Source organism: Prionailurus viverrinus, chromosome C1 (assembly GCF_022837055.1).
Source record: "Prionailurus viverrinus isolate Anna chromosome C1, UM_Priviv_1.0, whole genome shotgun sequence".
NCBI classification, from domain to species: domain Eukaryota; kingdom Metazoa; phylum Chordata; class Mammalia; order Carnivora; family Felidae; genus Prionailurus; species Prionailurus viverrinus.
The window spans coordinates 14431482-14457978 of NC_062568.1; the positions used below are offsets into that span (position 1 = coordinate 14431482).

General features: G+C 55.5%; 1 protein-coding gene across 7 annotated transcripts in view; it reads left to right on the forward strand.

Moving 5' to 3' along the window:
- Positions 1–26497, forward strand: part of TNS1 (tensin 1) — a 202247-nt gene that overhangs the window by 68945 nt on the left and 106805 nt on the right. For all 7 annotated transcript variants that reach the window (XM_047871203.1, XM_047871204.1, XM_047871206.1 and 4 more), the window contains one exon: positions 21856–21897. In XM_047871203.1, the coding sequence (XP_047727159.1) occupies positions 21856–21897 (42 nt within the window). The remainder of the gene's footprint in view (positions 1–21855; positions 21898–26497) is intronic.

Here is a 26497-nt window from a genome sequence, read left to right on the forward strand (position 1 = left end):
GCAGCTCCTCCTGTCTCCCCCACCCTCGCTGTCCCCCAGGACCTCAGAACTGGTTATAGCCGAGCCCCCCATCTGCCCCGACCCCTTTGGCCCAGGGCTGGTGGGGACCTGTGTCTGCATGGGGAGCTGGGTGGGAGAGCTCTCAATAGGACCAGTGCTGGGATCCCCGCTTGGGGAAGGTCTCCTGGAACCCCGAGGTTTGGGAGCCAGGACTTTGATTCAGAGCTGAGAATTATCAGGTGGTGGAGGAGGGGGCGTGGGAATCTCTGCTTCCAGACCCCTGCCTCTCCTTCCCTATCCCTCTCTCAGTACTTCTCATTCTTCACTTCCCACAGAGCCCCAGCCGAGAATCTCCCATGGGGGCCACAGCCTCCAGAATCACAAACACCCTGGGGGTTGGTGGCCGGGTGTGGGGGGCTGCTGGGTGGGGTGCAGGGGAGTTCAGGGCCAACCTTGCCGTTGGATGACCATCTTCTCACCTCTGATGGACTGTAGCAGAAGACCTGGAGTTTGAGAATTCTCAGTGCCCTGTTAGTACTGAGGTGGGAACAGGAAGCAAAAAGGGAGAATGGATTTTTGCTTGGTGAAGGAAGCTTGGCTCAGGTCTGTTGAAGGGTTTCTTAACAAGCCTGCTGGTCAGCAGGAGAATGGGCTGCCTTGTGAGGTAGTGAGCCTCCCGTCCTGGGGAGAGTTCGGACAGTGGCTTGAAAACAGCTTGGAAGGATTCCTGAGCTGGGATGCGGTTAGGAGAAATGACCCTGGAGGTCTCTTGGGATGCTGAGGTCCTGGGATTCTTGAAGTCAGGAATTCTCGGACACCCGGAGTGGGAGAGCAGGAAGGCGGTGGCCTCTGGCCTGGGGCGGGGGCACTGTCTTCTCCTCCCTGCCAGTGTTTGGGGAACACTGGAGAGCCCGATGCTCTCCCCTCGCACCCATTGCATACTCTCCTGCCAGGTCTGCCCCAGCTGCTTCCTGCAAGGATTCTGAGTTTCTTCCGATTCTTCCTGTCTTATTCTGAGCCTTGCCCCGCTGGTTAACCCCACAAGGGCCAGCACAGACCTGTGTATGGTATGGAATGGAAGGGATGCCATAGACCTCACCCCCTGCCCCCTGCAGTTAGAGCCCATGCTCCCAGCTAAGGGGGCTAACTGGGGGCCAGTGTGTGAGGATTAGGGATAGGGGTGTGCTTTGAGGTTTGGCAGCTTAAACCCCTGCCCAGTTCGTACCCCCTGACCCTGGCCCTCCCCCCACGCCCCCCACAAGCCCATGAGAAGGGGCCTCCCCAGCCTGCTAGGACCTAGTAGACAGAGGAGAAGTGCCAAGGTCTGAGATGCAGAAAATCCCCGCGTTGGCTCTTACCTGAGCCTCAGTTTCCAAATTTGTGAAATAACACAGGGTGGTCAGGGGCAGCTTGCAGTGGTTTGTGTAAGTCGCAGGGGGATTTCACGGGAGGAGTGTGGGAGGAGCAGATCACTCGCTGTGTCCACGTCACCTCTCCAGACCTGTGTCTCTGTGGTGTGGGTGCCAGGCTGCCAGAGGAGAGGCATTGTGGGGTTGGAGATACAGGGTTTGGAACCCCAAACCCTGGGAGGCTGGCGCTTTTCATGATGGGAATGTCAAGGTGGGCTTCTGGGAGAGGCTCAGGAACCCACCCGGGCTCCGTCCTTCCCGTCCCAGCCTGCCTCTCCACACAACCCCTGTGACTCCTTTTCTCCTTAGCGGAGAGAGTGAAGGAGTAGGGTCTGAGGTCCCCCTGGCCAACCCTCTGCCTCCAGTCAGTCAGTCCTGGCTTCGTCTGAGGATGAAGTCCTTTCCAAGTGTCTGAGTGTAGTCCCTCGTCTCGAGCTGGGACTAGATGAGGCAGCTTAATTAGGACACTCTTTGCTCTGGTCTGACCGAGACCCAATAGAAGGGCAGGAAGGTGAGATGCTGGGTGTGCCCTTGAGCCTAGAGAAGTCAGGGTTAGAGCTGGGGACAGCAAAGGCTCTCAGCTGCAGGTCATTTGGCTTCTTGGCTTCTTTCTGGGGCCATGAGTCTTACCCCAGAAAGGGAAACTGAGGTCCAGCTGGGGGATGTGTATTGGAGGGGGGCAGAGGAAAGCCCTCCCAGTTACTGGACTCTGAAAAAAGCAAGTGGGTGTGGTGCTGGGGGAGGGGGAGAGAGGTTTTCAGAGACTGGAGGGACTCTTGTCCCCAGTGCTGTATCCCCATGGCCCTGGCTCTTAGCTTTCAAAGCTATTAGGCACACAGAGGCGTGGGCACCAGTGAGCCGGAACGAGAGGAGTGGGGTGGAAGGGTTGCCAGCCTTGCGGGCCATGCCCACCTCCCTGGGTGCCCTACTCCATTATGCAAGGTCACACCTGGCCCTCCTCTCCTTCCTTTTCTCAAATTGCCTGAAGCACTTTCCCAAGAGGGGAGGTGGCAGGAGGTGCCGCTGGGTCCCTTGCCTGCCTCTACCCTGGTTAGTGACCTTGGCCATCTTTCTATTTGTCCACACTTTGGTTTCCCTCTGGGAGATGGTTGGTCTCCACAGAGTTGGAGCTTTGTGGGGTGGGTGGTAGGTGGGCCCCAGGCAGTCCTTGGTGCTGCCTCCTCCGAGGGCTAGTCTGGACTCTGTAATCCCTGCCTTTTTAGGGCTGGAGGCTTGTAGCTCAGGCCTGGGTGTTTCGGGAGGCAGCAGGGACTAGCCAAGGAGGGTGTGGTCCCGGGGAGCCTGCGAGCAACGAGGGGTGACAGCGGTGTCTGAGCAGAGTCCTGTCCTGCTCCCATGGTGAGAGGGAGTCCCTGTTAGAGGTCCGGGTTCCCCAGAAACCTTCCTAAGCCTTCTCTGGCAGAGAACATGGGACCCCTTAGTTTTCCCCGTCCTTCAAACTTCCCGTGTGCTCGTCTGTCTTCTGGCTGGATTACGAGCTCCTTGAGGCCAGGCCTGTGCCTTTTGCCTCTCTGGCGGTCCTTACTGGGCCTGGCAGAGGGTTGCTCAGCACGAACTGGCTGCCTGATGAGGGGCAGAGGAGTGATGGTTTTAGATGGGGCCTGGGAGGACTTGCTAGGCCTGGAAACAGGGCTGAGTTTACTCAGAGGTCTAGAGTGAGGCAGAAAAGGTGACTCTGAAGGCCAGCCTGCAGGGGCTCAACTGAAGATAACCCTATTTATTGACTGTGTGGCTTTGGCAAGTGACTGAACCTCTCTGAGCCCCAGTTTCCTCATCTGCAATAGGGGATAACAATTGTACCTGTTTCATGCTGTGGTTGTGAGTATCAAATGGGTTAGTTTATTGGAAACACTTCGAGCAGTGTTTGAGCCCGGCACGTAGCAAGTGATCAGCAAATGCGAGTAATTGTTATTATTGGTTCTGGTGGTGGTCCTGGTGTTTCTCTAGGGGCTCAGTTCACTCTTTTCTCTCTCTTGGGGTTGTTCCATCCCTAAGAGGGGAGCATTATGGGATCAGAGGGTGGAGGAGATGGTGGCGTCATTTTCCCTTGAGGGGTCCTAGCATCCGAGCCTAGAGAAGAGGTTCCCCCTGACCTCTGTCTCTCTCTCTCTCTGTGAGTGTGGGGAGGCGGGGAGCTAAGGGGACCTCCCGAGGCCCTGTCTGCCCAGGGGAGCCGATGCAGAGCTGTGTTTATGGAGGACGCTGAGAAAATTGCCATCACTGTAAACAAGATGCATTATTATAAACCAGGCCAAGCTCCCCTCCTTGGATCCTATCCCATCCCTTGATGAGAGTCACTGAATCAGAGACTCCCAGGCCTGGCAAGAATGTGGCTGGCCTGGCCTCCAGGCAGGCTTCTCTTGACCGTGGACCATACCCATGGGGGTGGTGTCTGTATTGTAAAGTGGGATCCCCAAATAACTGCTGCAAGTTGCTGTGTCTTATATCCCCTAGGTCTCTCTGAAGTCTAACCTCCATCCCTCTTGCTGCAACTGTAGTTCAATCCCTTGCTGGCGGGAGGTGGGGGAGAACCAGGCCCAGCCCTTCCTGCATGCCACATAGCTGGGGGCTTTGAACCTGTGGTAGGGGTGGGTCCTGGCCACACTGCCTCTTCCTCCCAGGGCTCTCGCCTCTCTGGGGTCCTCCACCTTCTGGTTCCTCATTAGCAGGGGTCAGCCCTAAAGGCCTGCCAAGCCGCACTCTCCACCTAGCCCGGGTTCCCACCCAGGGAGGCTGGGGGTGCTCCAGGTCAGGGGTGTGAGCTCTATTTCCGGACCCCTGGCCCGCCCAGTTGCAGCTGCAAAAGGCATTAAGCTTTTTTTTGGAGAAAGAATGGGCTTGGGTTGATGATGATGACAGCTGGGGAGGGTTCCTGAGCTCAACCCGGCCCTATCTTGCTTCCCCTCCTCAGCCCTTGCTCACCTATGCTCCATTTCTAGGCCATTGCTCCTCTGGAGGAGGGGCTTGCCTTTGGCTCTTGACCTTGACCAGATCTGAGCAATCAACTGGTCTACAACAGCCCTTTATGGGGAGCAGTCTGTGGGTAAGGTCCTGGGTTTGGGGCTTGGTTGGGGGTCAAGGGGTGGGCAGAGGGTTCAAGGGAAGTGTAAGACAGGCCCAGGGCATGGGGAGAGCAGTGCTCTTGCTCTGTCCCTGGACTCTGGAAGTGTCCCTTCCCTTGCTGGGCCTGGTATCCTCACCTGTCAGATGAAGGGCTAGGGAGGTGCAGGGCTGGAAGCTTCCGGGAGTCCATCCCAGGCTGCAGACTTCACCTTGGGTTGACCTTGCTTCCCTTCTGCCCCGCCCCCACCTCTGGCAATCGCAGGCAGGAAGTCCTGCTGATTAGGGCCCTAATCACTGGCTGAGACTCCCAGAAACAGCAGAGCTGGTTGAGCAGAGAGGGGTAGGCGGACAAGCACAGGGAGAAGCCCTCACCGAGGGATATGAGCTGGGTGTTCAACTGTCATGGGGGGCACTTGATGCCTGCTTGAGGCTGGGGGTCAGCTTCTGGGGTGGGGGCAGTGCCCAGGCATCCACCTTGGAGGCTGTGTGGCCGTGGCTGAATCTGGCCAGGCACACGAGGCCCCTGATTATTCACTTAAAAGCTGTTTTTGGGCACTGACCCTATGCCAGGCAAGGTGCCGGTGGTATGGGGCTGGAAAGGCCAGGGGGACAGGGTCTAGTAGGAGACAAAAGGGAGTAGATGGACAGTTTCTGCCAAATGCAGAGGGCGTATCAAGCAGGAAGCGGTGTGTATGACCTGGTGGAGTGGAGAGAGCTTTGGAGAAGAGGTGCCATTTGAAATGTTTTTTAAAAGAAAAATTTTAAATGTTTTTATTGATTTTTGAGAGAGAGACAGAGAGAGAGCACAAGCAGGGGAGGGGCGGAGAGAGAGGGAGACACAGAATCCGAAGCAGGCTCCAGGCTCCGAGCTGTCAGCACAGAGCCCGGCGTGGGGTTTGAACCAATGGACAGGGAGATCATGACCTGGGCTGAAGTCAGACGCTTAACCGACTGAGCCTCCCAGGCACCCCGAGATGGGTTTTGAAGGTTGAGAAGAAGGAGTTGTGCAGGAAGCAGAAGGGACGAAGACTTCTTCAGGCGCAGGGGAAAGGCATGCACGAAGGCACAGTAGCACACGTGTAATGGATAAAATAGTGGCTCCAGTCCTGTGTTAGAGTCAGACACACGGGGCTGTCCCTCCCGGCTCTGCTGCTTATTAGCTGGGTGACCTTGGGTCAAACCTCAGTATCTACATCTGTAAAATGGGGTGACTATTCCAACCTCATAGAATCATAGTAGGGATAAAATGAGATCATGTCTATGAAGCAGTCAGCTCAGTGCCTGGCACAGGATAAGCCCTCAGTGAGTGTTGTGTGTAGGAAAGCCTGGCTTTGGGGAGAGCTTGTAGGTGTTGCTTGGGGTCCGGCCATGGGGGACTTTCTGAGCCAGGTTAACAAGGGAGCAGCCGAGGGCTTTCATGTGGGAGAAATGTGAGGAGACTGTTATTTAGGAAGGTGATTTGGGCAGCTGTGAAGACTGTCCTGGCCGGGGAGATCTGGGGACAGGCCATAAGCCAAGGCCCTTGGACTCCTCTGTTCAACTTTCTCAACCCCAAGCTGGGAAGTCCTCTCCTGAATCACTTCGTCTCTCTGGGCTCCCTTCCCACATGTTGCCCTCCTCTCCTGAATCAGGAGGCCGAGGAGGCCCTGAAACGATCCTAGGAGATCTTTCAGGCCAGAAGAGAGCCCTCCTGGGTGAGGCTTCACACACAAGACTGGCACGGACGGATCGTAGCGGGTGGGGGTGAGGATGGACCGCAGGCAGCTCGCGTTTCTGAGGAATCCAGAGGCTCCTTTTGGGGGCATCCTTCACCATCTACCTGGCACACAGTAGGCCCTCACTATTTGTTGAATGAATGAACAAACAGGAGTGTCCCCGAGTCAGGTGGAGGAGCCTGCCCGCTTGGAGGCGGAGGCTTCCCCGCCTGACTGTAAGCGGCCTGGTAAGTGTCTGGACAGGGGCTGCCCGTTCAGAGGCACGAGGACCGTTGAGCGTCGCCAAGGCCAGTGTGACCGCAGGAGTTCAGTGGCTGTGTGTGGATGAGGAAGCAGGGATTTCAGGAGCTTTAACTTGGAGCCAGGTCCTATCATGAGGCAATGTGGCAATGTGGGGGCGGGGAGGGGGTCAAGGTCAGATGCTGCAGCCACACCGTCTGAGTTTCAGTCTTGATCCCGTCTCTTGCAGGCTGTGTGACTGTGGTCGGTGCTTTAATTTACTCTTCTGTCAAAAGTGGGAAATAAATAGAAGCATGTCCAGAGTGTAGGCCATGTTATATGACCCTTGATTATCATTACTGTTATCATTATTATTTGTGTTGGTGTAGAGGGAGAGAGGCAGGCAGGGGCTTCTCGGCAGGCATAAGTGCCCAGAGTGGGTGGAGAGCACAAGAGACAGACGAGGCTCCCCAGTGCCTCGTGAGCTTCGAAGGCTCTTCAGTGCCTTGTGAGCTGCCTCGGACATCACACATGGGGCTGTGTCTGATGTGGCCAGCTGGGCTGAGCTGGGCGTGGGAGCGGAGGCCGCGTCCACCCTGGATTCCAGGCTGGAGCCCTGGGAGAGCAGGGGAGCTGGGGCGAGGGCCAGGGGGAGGAGAGGTGAGCAGAGAGGAGGCCAGGACTCTCCCAAGTCCCCAGCTGGGACCCTAGGAATTCCTCCCATCGTCTGCTGCCAGAGGGCCTGGCCTCTTAGCTGCATGGCCTCCGGAAGGCCTGTGGTCTTTCTCCCCGTCTGCTGGGAAGACTGTTCCTCATGCCCCTTCATCGTTAGGCGGTGATTGCTCCCCACCAAACACTGTTTGGGGCACCCCCTTCCTTCCTTCTCTCCTCATCTTGGCTTCAGCTCTCCCAGTTCCAGTGCTTTTCCGGATGAGCAGCTGCTTTGCAGTGGGCAGGGGTGAGGGTGGGCTTTCAGGGCCTGGCCCAGGACTTGCGGTGCAGTGGAGGGACTGGTGGCGGGTGTGGGGGGTCAGGTGGCCCGTTTCCTGTCCCTTTTTGGCACCGTGTGACCTTGGGCAAATCGCGTCCCCTCTCTGGCTTGTTTCCTCGTTTGTAAGGTGACAGATTGGCCTTAGGAGAGTTCTCTAACCAGTGCTGAAATCCTGCAAGTCTGTGGATCTTTCTGAGCAGAGAGGCTCTTCCTCTTGGGGCTGCTAGAGGAGCCATCCAGCATGGGAGTGGGTGTCCTGGAAGGTCTTCAGGCATCTGCTGGGAAACCAGCTGAGATGCTGGGAAGGTCCCTTCCAGCCCTGGGATTGGAAGGTTCTTTGCCCAGTTGACCACTCTTCCAGGCAGCTCTGTTTCTTGGAACAGAGTGGAGGGTAACAGCTGTCAGGGTTGAGTGGACCAGAGTCTCCAGGGCTCTGTCCCAGTGACTCAGGTGGAGATGCACTGGCAGGATTGGAGCTAGTGAAGTGGGGGAGGGAACCAGCCAGATCTGCTGGCTCCCCTCGGCCACTCTCAGAGAACAGAGTGGGAGTAAGTGATGCGCTGGGGCGGGGGGCAGGGTGCAGAGAAGAGTGAGTAACAGTTGTGAGTGAGTAATGGCCCCGTGTCTCTGCTGGGCAGGTGGCTCCTAGTCTGCAGGGCTGTCTGGGGCTCCGGAAATGCTCCCAGGAGGCCCAGCCACTGAGTCACTTAGGAACTGGGGGTCTAAGGTGGCATGCCCCCCGCCCCCCTCCCGGTCCCTTTGCTTCTTTCTCTGTGCTCCTCTGCATCAGCCATTCCTTCCAGCTCTGCCACCACACCCTCTAGGCCCCATAGTTGCCCTGTCTTGTCTTCGAAGCACCCAGGTGACTTGGGTTGCCTATAGGAGTATAGATTTTGCAGTCTGGCTATCCTGGGTTCAACTGCGCATAGCTGTGTGACCTTGGGCAACTTACTTTTCTCACTGAGCTTCTGTGGCCTCATATGGGAAAAGGAAGATGTGTCTATTGTACGCACTGTTGAAAGAATTAAATGTGGCATCATGTCTGCAGTACCCCGTGCATTCTATGTATTCAGATACTGGGGCTGTCAGTCAAGGCCCCAAGCTCTGTTTTGCTCCTCCTCGCCACCTCCACCCCTAAAATTCCAGCTCCCATGCCTTTATTCCATGATTTTTAGGATGTTTATTCTCCTATCAGATCTGCCCCATGGTTTGTACACTCGCCCTCCTGTTTCTGACCCTTCCTACCCAGCTTCCATCAGTGTGCCTTGCCCCTCACCTGCTCTTCCAGAAGGATGGGCAGGAAGCAGGTAGGGGGGAGAGTCCAGGGGGAATCTGCTGCTGGTCCTGCCTCAGTGGATGGGCTGGCTCCTGCGGGCACTTTGAAACAACAACAACCTCTGAGATCTGGGTGAGTGTTCAGACTTGAACCTTCCCCACCCCACCTCTGCTGGTTATGCTCTCCCCTCCTGCCGTCTGCCCACATGGGTCATTCTGTCCCTGGCTTCCTCAGATCAGCTGTGCTCCGGGACCAGGTCCCCTGCCTGTGGGTGTGCTGGTGGGGCTGCTGTGTTCCTGTTGGTGCAGCTCTGCTCCGGGTGGGGCCGGGAGCGCTAGGGAGTGACTTTGCATCTGGACCTGGCAGTGGGCCGCAGGACTGTGTGTGCAGTGTGTGTGTGTGCCTCAGGGCACGTGAACTGTGTGTACGTACATCAGCGGTGTCTCTGGGCCACCAGGTCTGTGGCCCATGTGAGCCCCCTCTCCTGCCTGTTTAAAACCTGCCTGCATTTTCTGAACCCAGTAGAGAGAGGCAGGCCTTCCGCTGCCCCTCCCTGCAGCGCCCCTTCCCCCGGACCTGGTTTCAGATGTGTGCATCTCCGAGGTTCTCCTGGAGAACAAGGAAGCAGGGGGGTGGATATGCGTCAGATGGAGCCAAACAATGCCCGTGACAGCCAGGCCTCCGCCGGCCTCCAGTGCTGGCTTCACTTCAAGTCTCCGCTGCCTGCCTGCTAATTGGGAGTGAGAGGGGGCTTCCTGCGCTTCGGCCACAGATGGATTTAAAGGCGCAACATGAGGCTGGGCTGCCTGACCCTTGGGATTCCTGCTTCCGGGGCTCCTGGTGCCGTTCATCAGAGCAGATGGGGTTCCAGCACACCAGCCCTTGACAGGTGCCAACTGTGCGGAACCAACACACGAACTCCTCCTGTCGCTGCCTTCTGGGGCCTAGGGGTTTCCTAAATGAGTGCATTTTCAGATACCTGAAGCCTAGCCGGAGTTGAAATCTCAGGGGAAAAAGGTGGATTATTATTATTACTTTTTTTGGATGGGAATCTTGCATTATATTCTACTGTCCCGATCTCTGACTTAACGGTGGATGGGCGGGACCTTGTAAGTCAACAACCTCATCTCATCTGTTGTTGTTCCTCAGTTTCTTCTTTCAAGAGGGCATGAGAGCAGAACCTACCTCACGGGGTTGAAGTGACGATTCGAAGAAGTCGGGATACATGCAGTGCTCAGAATGGGGCACCGTGCAGTTTACTGCTCTATAAATGAAGACGTTGAGGGGCAGACGGGAGCAATAATACAATAGCAACCGACTCAGTGGAAGGGGACTATGTTTACCCAGCGGGTGCTGTGTTCCAGGAATCTTTAATCGTGTCCACACAGTCAGCTTTATTGAGTTGCACCCTGCAAAGTGGGTCTCCTAACTCCCATCTTACAGATGCAGGGGGCTTCAGGAAGTGGTGGTCTGGGACAAAGTGCCATTGGGAGCACGCCTCACTCCAAGTTCAGTGCTTTTTCTGTCCCACTTCTTGCCCTTTGGTTGGAAACCACATGGCCTCCCGATGTGTTGAGGAATTTGGAAATAAGGATCCGCAAACAGAAGGTGTTATGTGTGATCTTTGAGATCTGAATCTGCCCCCAGCTACCCATTTCTTGGCTAGATTCAGAGCAGTCTAGAGTCCGGTGATGAGGCAGAATGACCTTTAGGTGTCCAGGGAACGTAAAAGCCACAGATGGGCCCTGAGGATGTAGAAGTTTCTCCGGGGTAATATGCGGTTGGGTTTCTTTTCACCTTGTTCTTTCTTTTGGTGTCCCTGAATCTTTCAAAAAGGAAGTACTTTTAGGTTACAACAAAAATTTTCTTCAAATTTGAGATGGTTTTCTTTTTCTTTTTCTTTCTTTTTTTTACATTTTGGTGTTTCTGAAATTGGCATGTGCCTTGCAGTTGAAGTGTACGTGTTGGGTACATTTTTCCCCCTCAAAAGATGGTGCCCCAGACAAGCAACAGCATCTTGGAAATTAGGAAACGGGGGGAGGGAGGGGGTAAACATGTGCACTTTGCAAGGCACCATGCAGGTGTGGAAGGGAGAGAGGCCAGGAGGCCCCGTCATGGCCCGCGAGCAGATGCTGTGCTGGTTTCAGAAGGCCAGGGGAGCCTCTGGTGTTTGTGTGGGCTCGAGTGTGGCTTCTAGCCCCAGAATTCTCAGCTCGTGGCCTGGCTGAGGCCAGCCTTTCCCCCACTACCCTCCCCTCAGCCTCCTTTGCCATGTCCGAGGGTTGCTGGTGTGCTTCTCAGTAGTTCCCGAGCCCTTTGGCTTCTTGGGTTTCCCCCTTGCTCTTAGATATTTTTCCCATGCGTCCTTCCTGCCTTACTGTTCTGGCACAGTTTAGGGTCAAAGGCTTTTGTCCCTTAAAGTTCTCATCTGGGGACAGAAACCCTCAGTGGGGAGTGAGGGGGGTTGGGTGGGCAGTCTCCCTCTGGGCGTAATTTCTGGAAAAACAGATGGGTTTGAATCCCAGTGAGATAATAGGCCTCTTCATACCTTCATTATAGCAGTTACTGGGCTCTTTTATAATTCTCTGTTCACATGTGTGCCTCCTCCAGTGGGCCCCAAGGTCCCCTCCTGGGCCAGGCCATTCTTATTCATCTCTGTCTCCCTCAGCTGGGAAGCTGGCACTGAGGGGCCCTCCTCAGTATTGTTGAGTGAATGCATGGTCTTGCTTCCCATGCCGGTCACCCCCCTGCCCTCCTGCCCCCCATTCCACTGAAACCTTCACCACAGACCACAGCCCTTCCTCGACCAGATTCTTCTAGGAACTTCCTAGAAGCTGCTCTCTGTGCTATAGGCCATGTCACCCCACCCCCTGCTTCAGAACACATGGCCCCTCTCCAGGAGGGGAAGAAGGGCTGGGGTTTTCCCTGGTCTTTGAATCTCAGGAGAAGGCAGCTCTGAAGTCTACATTTCACACTGCCTGTTGACACTTTCACTTGTACAGTAGAGGCCCTGCTTCCTCCGAGTCCTCCAGGCTGGGCCCCTCAGTGGTATCTGGCTTCTCCATCTTCTAATGTCTCCTTGAAGCTCTCTTGGTAGCCTCTCGCTCTGCTTCCGGCCCTGGCTCAGCGCCAGACTCCCTTCGGTGGCAGCTGCCTATTTTAGGCTGGACATTTGGCCTCCAGCCCTGCCCCTCACCTGTGCCCTCTCTCACTGGCTCTGGAGGCACTGGGCTACTCCAGAGCCCTGGACATTTGCCTCAGTCCCACCCGCCAGGCCTTGCACAGTGTGCCCTCTTTGACCCGCTTCCTCCATTTTGCCGTGTGCTCCCTGGGCCCAGCCGACCGGTCTCTCTTCTCTGTTTTCCCACCTCTGCCGTCTCCCCTGCTCCCTCCACCTCAGAGGCCATGCCCGCCATGAAGCTCTTGCTGTGGCCCTGACTGGGCAAGGTGGTGTGGTGCTGGGCAGAGCGGAGGCTTGGGACCTTGGGTGAAGTGTATGACCTCTTGGAGCCTCATCTGGGAAATGGACTGATAACACCTAGTACCTCAGAGTGTATTAGATGGAACAGAATTAGACCTGAAAGGGGGTTTCTTTGGCTGGAACAAGAGCATTGAGGCAAGGAGGGGGGGAATGGAGACTGAAAGAAAGACCCAGCCAGGTCCCTGAGGACTATGAGGACCATATTAGGGCATTTGGACTCTATCCCATGGACCCGGGAAGGACTTCAGGCAGGAGAGTGACAGGGCTGGATGTGCATTTTCGAAATAGTTCCCTGGCTGCTGAGTGGGGAATAGGTTAGAGGGGCAAGACCGAAGGCAGAGACCTGAGTTAGGAGGCTCTCACAGTAATCTCTGTGGTTAAGGGGACTGGAGGGTAGGGTGGCTTGGAGAGATATTTGGGCAGACGAATTATCCAGGCTTGGTGGGAGGGAAGGGAAGGAGGAGTCAAGGCGGGCACTCAGGTTTCTGGCTTAACAACCTTGGGTGGCTAGGGGTGGGGGAGTAGAGTGGTTGTCAGTGCTGAGCAAGGGAGCAGTGGGGTGGAGGCAGGGTGGGGGTAAGGCTGTGAGTCCAGTATGCTGACCAGTGTCAAGCCCTGGGCCGGCCCAGCTGTGCCTTCTTAGCCCTGCCGGTAAATTCCTGTGGCCTCGTGCCCCACCCTGTCTTGTGGCTATTGCTCAGCCCCTCTTGGACCCTTGGCTTACTCTCTAGTGCTCCCAAGGGCCTGGCACATAGTAGGTGCTCAGTAAAGGTTTGCTGACCTCAACTTTTCCGATTCTCCTGGTCACTGGGGTTTCATCATAGGAAGGCTGGCCTGGTTGCAACCTCAGCCCTCCTGGACTCCCTAATTGTGGGTGTGGGTAAGTGGGGCGCTGGAGCCGGGGTCCCAGCTGGGGTTCAAGGGGAGGCAAATCTTCTGAGAAAATGCTCTGCAGCCAGCCGGGCTTCCAGCATGGGCTGATCCGGTGCTATCTTATGCCATCTTCCAGAAGGGCTCTGCAGGGGACCAGCTTCAGTAAGCGGGGAGACTGCTGGCTGCACAGCATATGCTCTGCTAGGTCCACCGCAACCCCTTTCCTGTGGCTAGAACCTTCTGGCGGGGCACAAGAAGGGCACACCCAGCTCTCCCCCTTGTGTAGTTGGACTTCCCAGGTCAGGCTGCCGCGTGTGGGTGTGGCTAAGAGGTCAGGGAGGTGTTTGCCTGTAGAGAAACTTCCCTGACTGGAGAGCCCTTTCTTGAGTGTGTTACCAGACCTAGAGGCTGGCAGTGGGCTGGGAGGCCAGTGAGTGGGGCCTGAGGAGAAGGTTCCCAGACAAGAGGGTGGACCCAGGAGAAGGGCAGCTGCTGGAGCTTGGGGAGCAGGTTGATTGGGTCAGTGGTTCAAGAGGTGTAAGGCTCAGGAGGATTTTGGGGGGAGGACTGGGGGCAGGAGTCCCAGGGGCAATGCCCGGAGTCGGCCCTCTGGGACTCTCCTCTATTTCTTGTCTGAATTGGAGTCTGTGCTGGGTTTGGGGAAAGGGCCAGTCCCCTGGCTCTGGAGGGGACTCTTGGCTGGGACATTCCCTACCCCCCTCAGCTTGAGGTGTCCCTGGGAACAGGCCCCTTCTTGCCTCCAGGAACTGGATGCACTTCCTTTCCTGATCCTGAGCAGAACTCTATATAAGGGAAGGAAATAGCCGAGTAGGCCGGGAGCAAGCTCTGGTGAGGACAGGTGGCCTGGAGGAGGGAGTGCGGGCCTGGGAAGAAATGGAGCCAGGGCAGTGGCCATCTCCCCCCCCCCCCCCCCAGGAACCCCCTGCCCAGGGCCTGGGGCTCAGAAGGGGAGGCCAGTATCTTGAGCCACTGAGCCATCCTGGCCTTGTTCTTGCTGCCCCCCTCACCACGGCTGTGGCGTTCTGTAGCTGCCTGACTGTTATGCACCCTCAGGTACTGAGGGGTGCACATTTGCCTCCTACGGGGCTTCCGAGCCATCCCTTGGTCCACTTGGCTGGGCTCATAGGGGCTGGCTGTGGTCTTTTTGCTGGAGCCCAGTGGACTCGTAATGTGAAGTCTCAGGTGCTGGGCTGTCCACGGCCAAGGGGTCCTCGAGCTCTTTCTTCAGTCACGTGGCATGTGGGCTAGATCCTCTGGGGTCAGGGTCTGCATTATTCTTGACCCCCGCCGTGTCGCCCCCGTGACCAGGGCTCAGGTAGCAGCATGCTGGCCACAGGCTCCCTGAGCGGGGCCCAAAGGGTGAACAGTGGCTCCCGTGGGGAGGGTCCACTTGCTTTGTGCAGGGCAGGAAGGGAAGAAGTTGGGGGCAGTGGTATCCTTCCGTGCTGTGGCTGAGGGAAGAGCAGTAGAGGCTGGAGGTGGGGGTCTATCCAAGTGTGTGTTTTGTTAGGGTAGGGATGGGGGCCTCTTGGTTTTAGGGTGCCCAATGGCCCCTTGTCTCTGGGCTTTGGAGCTCCTCCTCCTCTCCACCCCCTTCCCCCCTCCCCCCCCATTATTAGTAGTATTGCTATTTGCGTTATCTTCTGCCTGCCTTAAGTTTCACCATTTACTTCCCCCTGCCTCCTCTCCTACTCGGGCATCTTCAGTGGCTCTCCAGTGCCAGCATCTGAAAGTCTTAACTGCTTTGCTGGGCAAAGTTGCCCGTAGGAAGTTCCAGCCTGGAAAGAATTTGCAGCCAGTCCTCCTTCCCTTTGTCTCCTTCAACGTGTCCTTTAGTGTCCCTCCTGCTTCCTTCCCCTACCCGTGTCCCGGCCAAAGGGGACTTCTAGTGGTTCTTCCTGCTGTGCCTTATTCATGTGATCATTGCCACCTGAAATGCCCTCTCCTCATCTCCACCTGTTAAAACCCTATCCACATAGTGAGCTCCAGGCCCTGAACGAGACACCAGGGTTGCCCACCCTGGGGGGGTCTTAGAACACTAGTGGGTGTGACACCCCACGGACAAAAGCAATGTGTCCTGGAGGCCTGGCCCAGAGGCCCCTGCTCCGTGGACCCTGCTTGCGCCCCCCCCCCCCCCCGAGTGCTCTCTGCTCTCACAGCCCCTGGCACCTGTGTATGGCTATGGAGGCAGCATGGTGCGTTGGGCAAAGTGGGTATCGGAGTCAGGCCGACCCAGGTGGCAGTCCGGGCACTGTCATTTAGCAACTGTGCCCTCTTGGATCCACAGGATTGCTGAGAAGACTGCTTGAGATCCTGTGAGATGAGGGTACTGCTATCTACCGCCAGAGGGCCACAGGGAGAGGTGCCCGGGTGGCTCAGTAGGTTGGGCGTCTGGCTTGTGGTTTTGGCTAAGGTCATGATCTCATGGTTGTGGGATCGAGCCCCGTGTCAGGCTCTGTGCTGACGGTGCGGAGCCTGCTTGGGATTCTCTCTCTCCCTCTCTCCGCCCCTCCCTTGCTCTCTCTTTCTCTCTCTCTCTCCAATAAATGACATTTAAGAAAAGGTCACAGGGCGTGTAAGGGATAACATAGTGTGCCTGGCATGCAGTGAATGTACACAGAAACCTCACCAGATGCTGCTGCTTCTGCTTCTGCCATTACTACTAGCTGTTCGACTTTGGGCTATTGCTTAACCTCTCTGAGCCTATTTGCCACAAAAACTTGTCACGAAGACTGAATAAAAATAATGTATGTAAAGCACCCAGTCAGTGCTACACAGCAGGCCCTTGGCAAACCCACCTTCTCTTCCCTCCCGTGTACCTTTTGGTGTCGTTTGAGATGGGCGCCTGGAGCGGTGGGGGCAGGGATGTGCAGGAGGCGTCAGCGAGAACTTCGGTGGAAACAGCCTGGGTGTCCATCGAGGATGGATGGATAAACACAATGTGCTGTACTTATATGGTGGAATAGTCTTCAGCCCTAAAAAGGAACGCCGCTCTGCTAAGTGCTACGACATGAATGGATGATCCTCATACAGTCCTGGAGGCTGGAGGTCCACGATCAAGGCGTTGGCGCGTTTGATTTCCTCTGAGGCCTCTCTCCTTGCCTGTTCCTTGTGTCCTCACGTGGTCCTCTTTTTTTGCATGTGCCTCTAGTGACTCTCTGTGGGTCCTAATCTCTTCTTATAAGGACCCCAGCCATAATGGATGAGGGCCCACTGATGGCGTCATTGTAACTTCATCACCTCTTTAAAGACCTTTCTCTAAATACAGTCCCATTCTGAGGTACTGGGGAATTAGGACTTCAACATATGAATTTGGGGGGATATAACTCAGCCCATAACACGAAGTGAAAGAAGCCAGATACAAAATGCTGTGTGATTCCCAGTGTATGAGGTGCCTAGAACAGGTAAATTCGTAGACATAGGAGATTAGGGATCTCCAGGGGCTGGGAGGAAAGGGGAAGGGGGTTCTTGTTTAGAGGATGTGGGATTTCTATTTGGGAAGATGAAAACATTCTGGAAATGAATAGGGGTGATGGTTGTACAGCAGTGTGAGTGCACTTGATTGCCATCGAATTGTACTTTTTAGAAAAATGATTAAAATGCTGGGGTGCCCCGGTGGCTCAGTCGGTTAAGCATCTGACTTTGGCTCAGGTCATGATCTCGCTCTTCCTAAGTTTGAGCTCCACCTTGGGCACTGTGCTGATGCTCAGAGCCTGGAGCCCGGTTCAGTTTCTGTGTCTCCCTCTCTCTCTGCCTCTTCCCTGCTTGCACTCTGTCTCTGTCTCAAAAATAAACAAACAGTGAAAAAATTAAAAAAAAAAAGAAATGGTTAAAATGGTAAATTTTATGTTGTGTGCATTTTACCACACACACAAAAGACTAGCTAGAGATAAGGGGAGTGTATGAAGTGCTTAAGTCAGAGACTCAAGTGGCTCTAGTTTTGGCCGGGGCAAGGCGGCCCTGTCCAGCCCCAGGGGCCAGGTGGTCATGGGTGTGGGGAGCTCCTTGGAAGGGCTGGGCAAGTTGAGGAGTCTGGGGTTTTATGTAACTGAGGCTGAGAACCTGAGGCCCTGAGAATGGGAGTTGTCACCCAGCTGGGGACCGGGTCCTACCACTTGCTCATGACTGAGGTGCTGGGGGCCATGCCAGGTGGGTGCCTGGAGCCCACAGACCAAGATTTCACTTCCAGTGCACCCTTCCCCAGCAGATTGACCGGGGACAAGTGTCATGATCTCTTCGAGCCTCCATTTTTTCATCAGTAAAATGGGAGCAATATTACTGACTCTGCAGGACTGGAAGGTCTCAGAGAGACAGGCATGTGGCAGGATTAGCCCCAGCACCTGGCACACAGGAGGTGCCCAACAAATGGCAGTGATTTTTACCACTAGTGGCTGCAGGTGCCTTCCTTTCTTGGGCCTTGAGTGTCTTTCATCGTTCCACAAGTATTTAGTGTGCAGCTACTATGTGCTGGGACTAGTGTGATGAACAAGATGTATTCCTTGCCCTCATGGCAGTTGTTTTCTAGCAAGGGAAACATAGACAAGAAAACAGACACCTGCATAATTAGAAACCGTAATTAGGTCTGTGAAGGAAAAGATAGGAGTGCAGGAGTGTGTGTGTGTGTGTGTGTGTGTGTGTGTGTGTGTGTGCGTGCATGCCCATATGTGTGTAAATTAAGGGAGTCAGGGAGGGCCTCTCGGGGGTGGTGGCATTTAAGCCTAAGCCAGAAGTGTGGGAAGGACTCAGCTATGCAGACAGCTGGGCTGAGCGTGTCCCAGGCAGAGGGAACAGCATATGCAGAGGCCCTGAGGAGGAGCAGAGCTAGGTGTGTTCAAAGGACTGAGATCCACCCCCCTCCCCTTTATGGATTTGGGTCCTTGACAAGGGGATGGATATAGAGTGGTGGTGGAGAGGAGGGCAGGGGCCAGGTCATGCAGAGAGCCCTTGTCTGCCTGACTGGCTGCTGTCTGGTGCTTTAGACCCTCGTGATCCCTGGGGGAATCTCCAAGGGTGTTCCTGTTGTTGGTATTTTGCTCAGGGACATTTGAAACTCAGAAAACATTAGTGGGGGGGGGGAGGGGGCTGATGAATGCCCAGCATTGGCCCTGATTTGGCCCTGGCTCAAACTCACAAACTGTGAGATCATGACCTGAACTGAAATCAAGAGTTGGATGCTTAACCGACTGAACCACCCAGGCGCCCTGTACATTTTTTTAGTAGGATCATAATGAGGCCAGGAAAAGAGCTTAGGACAGTAGCAGACAGACAGCCACATTCCATGAGCTTTCCATTACTGTTGTTGTTGACTACGACCATATGGAAGCCAGCATCTACAGGAGCATCGGCACAGCAGAGAGGGCAGGAGCACATCTCGATCTGGAGCCAGACTGCTGGGTTCGTGTCCTGCCTCCTCTACTGGACAGCTTGTTAACCTCCCTGTACCTCAGCCTCCTTGTCTATAAAACAGGATGCTGAGGTTTGTTGTAGGAACTAATGAGTTAATTTACGCAGAGTGTGAAGAACAGTGCCTGGCATATAGCGAGTGTGATGGGAGCGTTAGCACTGCTGCTTTTATTGTTGCCTTTCTTAGGGTGGAAAAGTGCGCATCAGGCCTGCTCAGTCCCCGCTGTGTAGATGGGTTTTGGAGGTATATCAGGGGAGGAGGCTTACCTGAGGCTGACCTCCTGGGGCTGAGCCCTGGAATCCTGCACTGCTGATACCAGGGAAACGAGGATATGACAGGGCTGGGACCCAGAGCCGCTGCGGATGCCCCAGAGTCTGCCCCCTCTGCAGAGAGGTTTCTAGCTTCGGTCCCTAAGGGGCGATGGGAGTGGTCAGTGCTGACACCCGGAGTGTGGGGCGGTAGGCACCGGCCACAGAGTGGCAGGGGGCCCTGGCTCTCCCTGGCACATTCCAGGCTCCTGAGAGGGTGGCCAGGGGCCAGGGTGCCGGAGGGAAGGAGAGAGCCTTTTAAGGAAACATTTCTCTACTTACAAAAAAAAAAAAAAAAAAAAAAAAAAAAAAAAGGAGAGAGAGAGAGAGAGAGAGACAAGAAACATTGAAACACACAACAAAGTTAGTGGGCTGGCTGGCCGGCTGGCCTGGAATGCACAGCTGTGGGCGGTGGGTGGAGGAGGCTGCTGGGGGGCAGCAGGCCACGAGGGGCACCCAGGCCTCAGGCCCTCTGGCTGGGGGGTCCGCAGATTCCCCTCAGATCTAAATCCTTAGAGGGTGGCTCTGCCTCAGGAGGAGCAGGGAAGGGACCTGGGGTCAGGACACCTGGACCCCCATTATTTCTACCGCCTGAGGATGTTTCTAGGAGAGAGACCCTCCCCCTGTTTCAGAGGATACTGTCCATTCTGCCCCTGCTTTAAATGTACCCATAACCTCTCCCTCAATCCCCGGTCCCTGAATGGGAGACTAGAGATCCCCTGGTGAAATGGCATGGGAGACACTGGCTATGGAAGGGACTTGCCTGGGTCTGGGATGCTGTGGCCGGAGCCCGCAGCATCCCTCCTCCTGCAGCATGGTCCTCCATCAGGTTCCCAGCCCCGCCCCAGCTCGGAAGGAAGGAGCAGAGCAGGGCGCTGCCCTGTGGATTACACCCGCTCCCACCCAGGCCCTGAGGGACCCATAAATGGTAGAGCGGTGTGGGAGGAGACACTTGGGGCCTGGCCCCAGGAGGTTGAAGCCTGCAGCCCCTGAATGGGGTTGGGGACGGGAGGAGACAGGGAGGAGGCCACTGCTAGATTCAGGACTCCTGCCCTGAAGGCGCCTGATGGGGACACCCATGTGTCCCTTGTCTGAGACCTTGTCTGGTGGGTGGGGCTGGTAGGGAGCCCCCGCGGGCCACAGTCTCCGCTGGGGCCTTCACCTTCCTTCCCACTCCGTTCTCTTGGCATCCTCCCCCCCACTCCAGGCCCTGGACTCCCCTCCCTGAAACTTCTAAAACAGTCACTCATGGCTCCATGCTGGTATGTGTCAAGAACCCTGAACTTGTGAGAACATTCCCCCCATGTTTCCTCATTCTCTTGAACATAGGGGATGAGTCCTCCTTCACATTTCATTTCGGGAATCAGAATGCCTGGGTTCAGATCTTGCCCACTTCTCAGCTGTGTGACCTTGGGCAAGTTGTTTAACCTCTCTGTGACCCCTGTGCCTCAACTGAAGCTATAATAGCACCTACCCTTTTGGGTTTCTGGAAGGATTAAATGAGTTAATGTGGGTCAAGCACTGATAATAATAATGCCTGTCATTTCTATAGTCCACATTCAGCAGGTGTTAGCTGTTGTTCCCTTTTTTGGCCTCATACATGAGTCTTGCCACAATCTCGGAGTAATGCTGAGTACCGGGCCATAGATATTGAGATTCAACTCAGGCTTCTTTGCTGGAGAATGAGCTGGGCAGCAAGCCTGTAACAGGACTGGGTCAAGAACCCGGGGATGCTAAACCCCTAGTTTCTCCACCCCTTGCAGAGCTCAGGGCACACAGTCATGTGTTGTCCCCTTCCGGGCTGGTGTGTCAAGCCTGGGGATCCCTTGGGCTGCTTGGAGGACAGCCTGGGTCAGGTGGAGGGAGGGCCTGGCTGAGGGTGGCTTCTCGTCAACAGCCAGGTCCAGCAGGGCCTGGGCTTCACCGTTACCGCTTCACTGGGATGGTGGCCGGGGCAGGGGTTGCCCACTGTTTGAGGAGGCAGCAGCCCCCTCTTTGGTGATCCAGGGCTTGTGCCCAGACACCCTCATGCCCGAGGGAGAGCCTCCCCCTAGTCCCCTCTGTGGGCCCCTTGGGTTGGGAACTGGAGCCAAGATTGAGGTATGAGCTCCAAGAAAAACGTGTCCCGGCTAGAAAAAAAAGAACACACTGCGCCTCTGATAAAGGGCCCTGCTAATTGTCAGCGTAGTGGTTTTGGCTGCCCTGGCTGGGGGGGGGGGGGTTGTTATCTCAGGGAAGGGAGAAATGCAGCCCTCCCTCCCCAGTCCCTCTGTCTGGAGGCCCAAGTTGCCACCCCCCGCCTCCATCGGAGAGGAAGATGAGGATGATGTGGGAGCCAAAACATAAGAGACTCTTAAAAACTGAGAACAAACTGAGAGTTGATGGGGGGGAGGGAGGGGAGGGTGGGTGAGGGGCATTGAGGAGGGCACCTGTCGGGATGAGCACTGGGTGTTGTATGGAAACCAATTTGACAATAAATTTCGTCTTAAAAAAACCCAACCAAACAATAGCTCACCCATACAGGGTGCTTTCGCCCCTCAAGGCTTCCTTGGGAAGAGCTGGCAGGGGCCCTTCGCCAGCCTGCTTCCCACATGCTGAGGGGACCCCAGACACTGCCGTTTTTGGTGAGATGCCCTGGTGCTGGGGAGAACCTCCTTTCTTAGAGGTCTTAAACATGTTTTTAAAAAAATTTAAAACAAATCTTAGCCTACTGTAGAACATAGAGCAAAGAAAAAAAAATCCTTATTCTTATTACCTCAACCCATTGTTGTGAAAAATTCTGGTGCACTGACTTCCAGTCTTCTGTGTATTTTTCTACAGAACTGAAAAATTGTGATATACATTTCGTTTTTGCCTCCTGCGGCACGCCCTCTACCAAGCATTATTGCCTGAACGTTTTCCCATGTTATTGCGCAGGCTTCCAGTGGCCTCTCAAGCTGGAGATTGTCCTTGTGTTGAGTTGAGGGAAGGGGTGTCTAGTGTGGAGGTGGGACCATTGGAATGATCTCAGGAGGCCCTGGTTTTCTATGGGGATGAAAGATGCTAACCTTGCCCTTTCTCTGTTCCTCCCACAGGTGGCTGCCCCCTGCATTCCTCCATCCAACCATGAACTGGTGGTGAGTGACAGTCCCTTCCCTACCCTGCTGGTCTCTCCTCCTCTTTCCCCAGCTCCTTGGTTACAGCTTACTTTAGACCTAAGCATGCTGCAAGCCCCCGAGGGTGCTGGGCAATTCAGGGAGGAGGAGGAGGGGGACCCTTCCCAAGGCTGAAGCCGGACTGGGAGGAAATGAGTCATGAGGTCCCTTCTGATGAGATGCAGGGCCTCCTATTTCAATTTGAGACTTAAGTCCTTGGAAAAACCCATAAAAGGGCATCTTGCATGCCTCCGAGGTCTGGCCAGGTGCCTATTGTTCTGGGGCTTCCAGGACCAGGGGGTGGCATCTCCTTCTACCTGCCTGGTCCCGGGTCAGGTACCCTTTGGCTGGAGGAAGGGGGACGGGAGGCATGACCCACAGAGTTCACCTGCTCGGGCAGGTGCTCACACTCAGGTGGCCCGTTCCACCTCCAAGCTGGAACTGACTCTGCTTTTCTGCCCCGTCTCCCTGTCTCCCACCCTTCCCTCCCCTATCAGGCTTCCAGAGAAGTATGGACGGGCAGGACTCATGAGTTGTGGGCTGGGGAGAGGGGCCCGTTCCAGACTGATTCCAGCTGGGCTGATTTGGAACACTGGGAACTTTTCTTCCCTGCCCTCTCAGTGCCTTCGCACCCTGTGAAGGCCTCCTGCTCCCCAGCCCAGTGCTGGAGGCAGGCAGGGCTCTGGAGGCTGGAGGGGGAGGGGTCTGCCCCACACGGGGCATGCGTGTGCATGCGGGGTGTGTCATGGAGGGCCCCGGTGGGCACAGTCAGATTTGCTGGTGCAGAGGAGCCTGTGGTGACCCTGGTGTGGGTGGGGGCCGGGGAAGGGAGCAGGGGTGTCCCTGAGGCCCAGGCTGTTCCAGGTATCTACACGCTCGCTCAGCCTGCATACTGCAATCTCCGTCAGGCCACCTGGTCTCTTCTTTCCCTCCAACACCCATTGGCTGAGTGACCGTGGACCAGTCCCCCCCCTCTTTCTGGACCCCAGTTTCCCTTTCTGTCAAAGAGAGGGGTTGCTCTAGATGCTCCCCAGGCCTTCTCAGTGCTGAGAAGTGTCCCCTCCACTGAGGGTCATTGATGGAACGAAATCAAGTTTGTGGAAGTGCCTGTGCCTCAGACACCTCGGACCCTCGGTGGCGCCCCTGCCCTCTGCACCCCAGGCCCAGGCCCTGCCAAGCTGTTTGCCTTCTGTGCAGCGGCCGCCCCTTCCCCTCTGGCCTCCCCTGGCTCAAGCCCTCCTGGGCCTCAGCTCTGCCCAGCTGTGCCGCTCCAGATGTGGAGTGTTATTCGCGCAGGGCCCAGTCGCACGTCATCTGACAACAGTGGGGGTGGGGTGCCGCGGGGAGGTGGTGGTGAGGAGGCCAGAGTGCGGGCCTGGTCTGCAGCCACCAGCGAGAAGTCTCTCTGGGATTGCTGAGGGTCGCCGTGGCGGGCCGAGAGCAGGGAGGAGGAACATAAGTCTCATCATTTCAACCCAACTGCCACCACCTTGCCTCTGAGAACAGAATGTCCTTGGCTGGTCTTGGACAGCTGGGGGGTCTGGGCTTTAGGGATCTTGGGGCAGAAGCCGGATTCCTGGCCATTTGGAGTCTTGTGAGCTTTGTTTATGTGAGGAAGGGGTCAGGGGTTGGGACAAAAGGGAATAGGTTGGCACTCCAGCTGGAAGGATGTCAGATACCAGAAGGAACTCCTACCTGTCTTTCGTCGGGGTGATGTGCCCCACCTGTGCAGGGGACTCTGCCCTTCCTGGAGGCTGGGTCAGCCACCTGGTAGCGAAGCCGTTGTGACACCAGCTTGTGCCCACAGAGGGCCCCCACCTGAGTCAGAACATCCCCGCCCCCTGCCGCAGCACTGGTGAAGAGTGAGGGGTTAGACTACCCCCTTTGGATCCTGGCTCCCCAGTCTGTGGTATGCAATCTTGAACACACTGCTTAACTTCTCTGGACCTCAGTTTCCCCTCTGCAGATTGGGATTTGGTAATAGCAGCCACCGCATGAGATTGTTAAGAGAATAAAAGGAGCAAATGAATGTATTTAATTCATCTGGATTCAGGGCCCTCCAGCAGCTGCCCACTTGATTTGCGTAAAAGTCCAGTTTCTTGCATTGGCCTGTGCGTGGTCTACGTGACGGGTTTCCTTTCTGACCTCGCCTCCTTCTAGAAGCTCTCTCCTTCACTGACTCTGCTTCAGGTACCTTGTCTTCTCGCTGCCCCTTGAACATAGCAGGCACGATGCTGCTTCAGGGCTGTAGAGCCTGCAAGGCTCTTTCCCTCCCTCGGATCTTCCCACAAGTGTGAGATTTCTCTTCCCCCCGCAACCCTGTCTCCCCTCCCTGCTTTCCGTGTCCCTCCACGTATCGCCGTCTGGTACATTGTGTGTCTTACAAGGTCCCCCTCATACCAGCCTGTAAGCTCTGTGTCAACAAGGGATTTTTCCTGTTGTGTCCATTGCTGTATCCCCACTGTCTGGCACATAGTAGGTGCTCAGTATGTGCTCACTGGGTGGCTAGAAGGAAGGCTTGCAGCCGGGGGCCTGGTGCAGATTAGGTGCTCAGTAAGCAGGGCTGCTGTCGCTCCTATTCCCTGGCTTGCTGATGGGTGGGTGGGGGGGGTCTCTTAGGGGGGCTGAGCTCCAGCCGGAATCTCTCCTGCTGTCCCCAGAGAGTGGGAAAGTGGCCCAGGGGAAAACCAGGAGAAAGTTTGGCTTCCCCCTGAGGGCACTCAGCACCTTTTCCTCAAGGCAGGCAAGGCAAGTGCTTTGAGCAGGTTCACAAGAGGGAGGAAAGGGTGGGATGTATTTTTTTCCTTTCTTTTCCATTTGCTGCCTCTCCTTCAGCCTCGGCAGAGCTGGTCTCTGGTCTTCCTGCCCCCTTCCCTCGTGCCCCACACCGTGTGTGTCTGCCCGTGGTGTTTTCTCCATGTCTCAGTTGGGCCCCAGCGCTCCCTCTGGCCTTCTCACCCATCCTGCTTAGACCTTACCCCCCTGGGATCGGGGGCCCGCATCCTGGGCACAGGATTTCTGCCCAGCCTCTGCCTGCCAGACACATTTTCCAGCCTGTGCCAGGCCAGCCAGGGCAAAGTGGCTTAATCTTCAACCCGTGTTTTCATCTTACTCAACAGATGTTGCCCAAGGCCTTGGGCAGCAGGGTCCTAGGGTCACCTCCCTCCTGTGGGGTCTCTCGGTGGGGGCAGGATGAAGAGGGGAGAGAGGGCTTGTTTGCCACGGACACTCCTGATCCTTGGAAGTTGCTGAAGCCGCTTTCTCAACTTCTGACAAATAAGGGTCAAAAGGAATTTCCCGAGGGTGGTGGCCAAGTGGAGTGGCCACCGAGGTCTGCCAGATGGTGAGCCCTTATGCACACACAGCCTGGCACCCAGGAGGCCTGGGCTGGCGAAAGATGGGTGTGCGCTGCTTCTCCTCATACAGACCAGCCCCCCGGCAGGTGCTCCAAAGGGCCTCGTGGAATGAATTGGAGGTCCGGTGCGGGGTCTGTGCGGGGGGAGAAGGAAGGGGTGAATGGGGCAATTGGAATCCCAGGCTGGCTTCACCCATAATAGCAATCAGAGCAGTAGTTCAAAGTTAACCCTCGTATGGGACTTTCCATTTGCCAAATATTGTTCTGAAAGCTTTGCAAAAATAAACTCATTTATTCTTCATGACAACACAGCAAGAGGGATGCTGTTATTATCCCCGTGTTACAGATGAGGAACTGAGGCCTAAGGCCACAGAGCTATTCAGAGGGGGGAGCTGGAATTTTAACTCAGTAGTCAGCACCACAGTGCACCCTCCACTCCTGTCAGTAATGACAGACAGCATTCCCTTGCATGGCACCTGTGGGTTTCAAAGCCCTTCCCCTGACATTGGGCTATTCGGAACCCACAGTGAATTGTGTGGAAGTCTGGGCACTTCCAGACAAGTGTGAGACCAACCTGGGTGGACGGGAGGAACACATTGTGCAGAGGAACAATCTGGGGATCAGAAAGGCTAGGTGACTTGTTCATGGTCACACAGCAGTGCCTGTGGGGGAGAGGGGATGGGTCAGGAGTGTGGTTTTATTTTTTTTATTTTTTAAAGTTTATTTATGTATTTTGAGAGAGAGCCTGTGAGCAGGGGAGGGGCAGAGAGAGAGGGAGAGAGAATCCCAAGCAGGCTCTGAGCTGTCAGCACAGAGCCTGACTTGGGGCTTGAACCCACACACCATGAGATTATGAGCTGAACTGAAATCAAGAGTCAGACACCCAACCGACTGAGCCACTCAGGTGCCCCTGGAGTGGGGTTTTTGATTCCTGGTTCTGCTTTCTCCCCAGGATACCCTAGATGCTTTCTGCTGATGTAAACACTTAATGCAACCAGGTGGACTTTTCTGGGATTCCCTTCCCTTCCCTTGCCTCCCCCCCTTCCCTTCCTTCCCCTCCCCTCCCCCTTTCTTTTATTTATATGGCGTCAATGCTGTGACGTTGACACACAATGTTACATTAGTTTCAGGTGTTGGGATTTCATTTTCTTTTATTTTTTTTTAATTTTTTTTAACGTTTATTTATTTTTGAGACAGAGAGAGACAGAGCATGAACAGGGGAGGGGC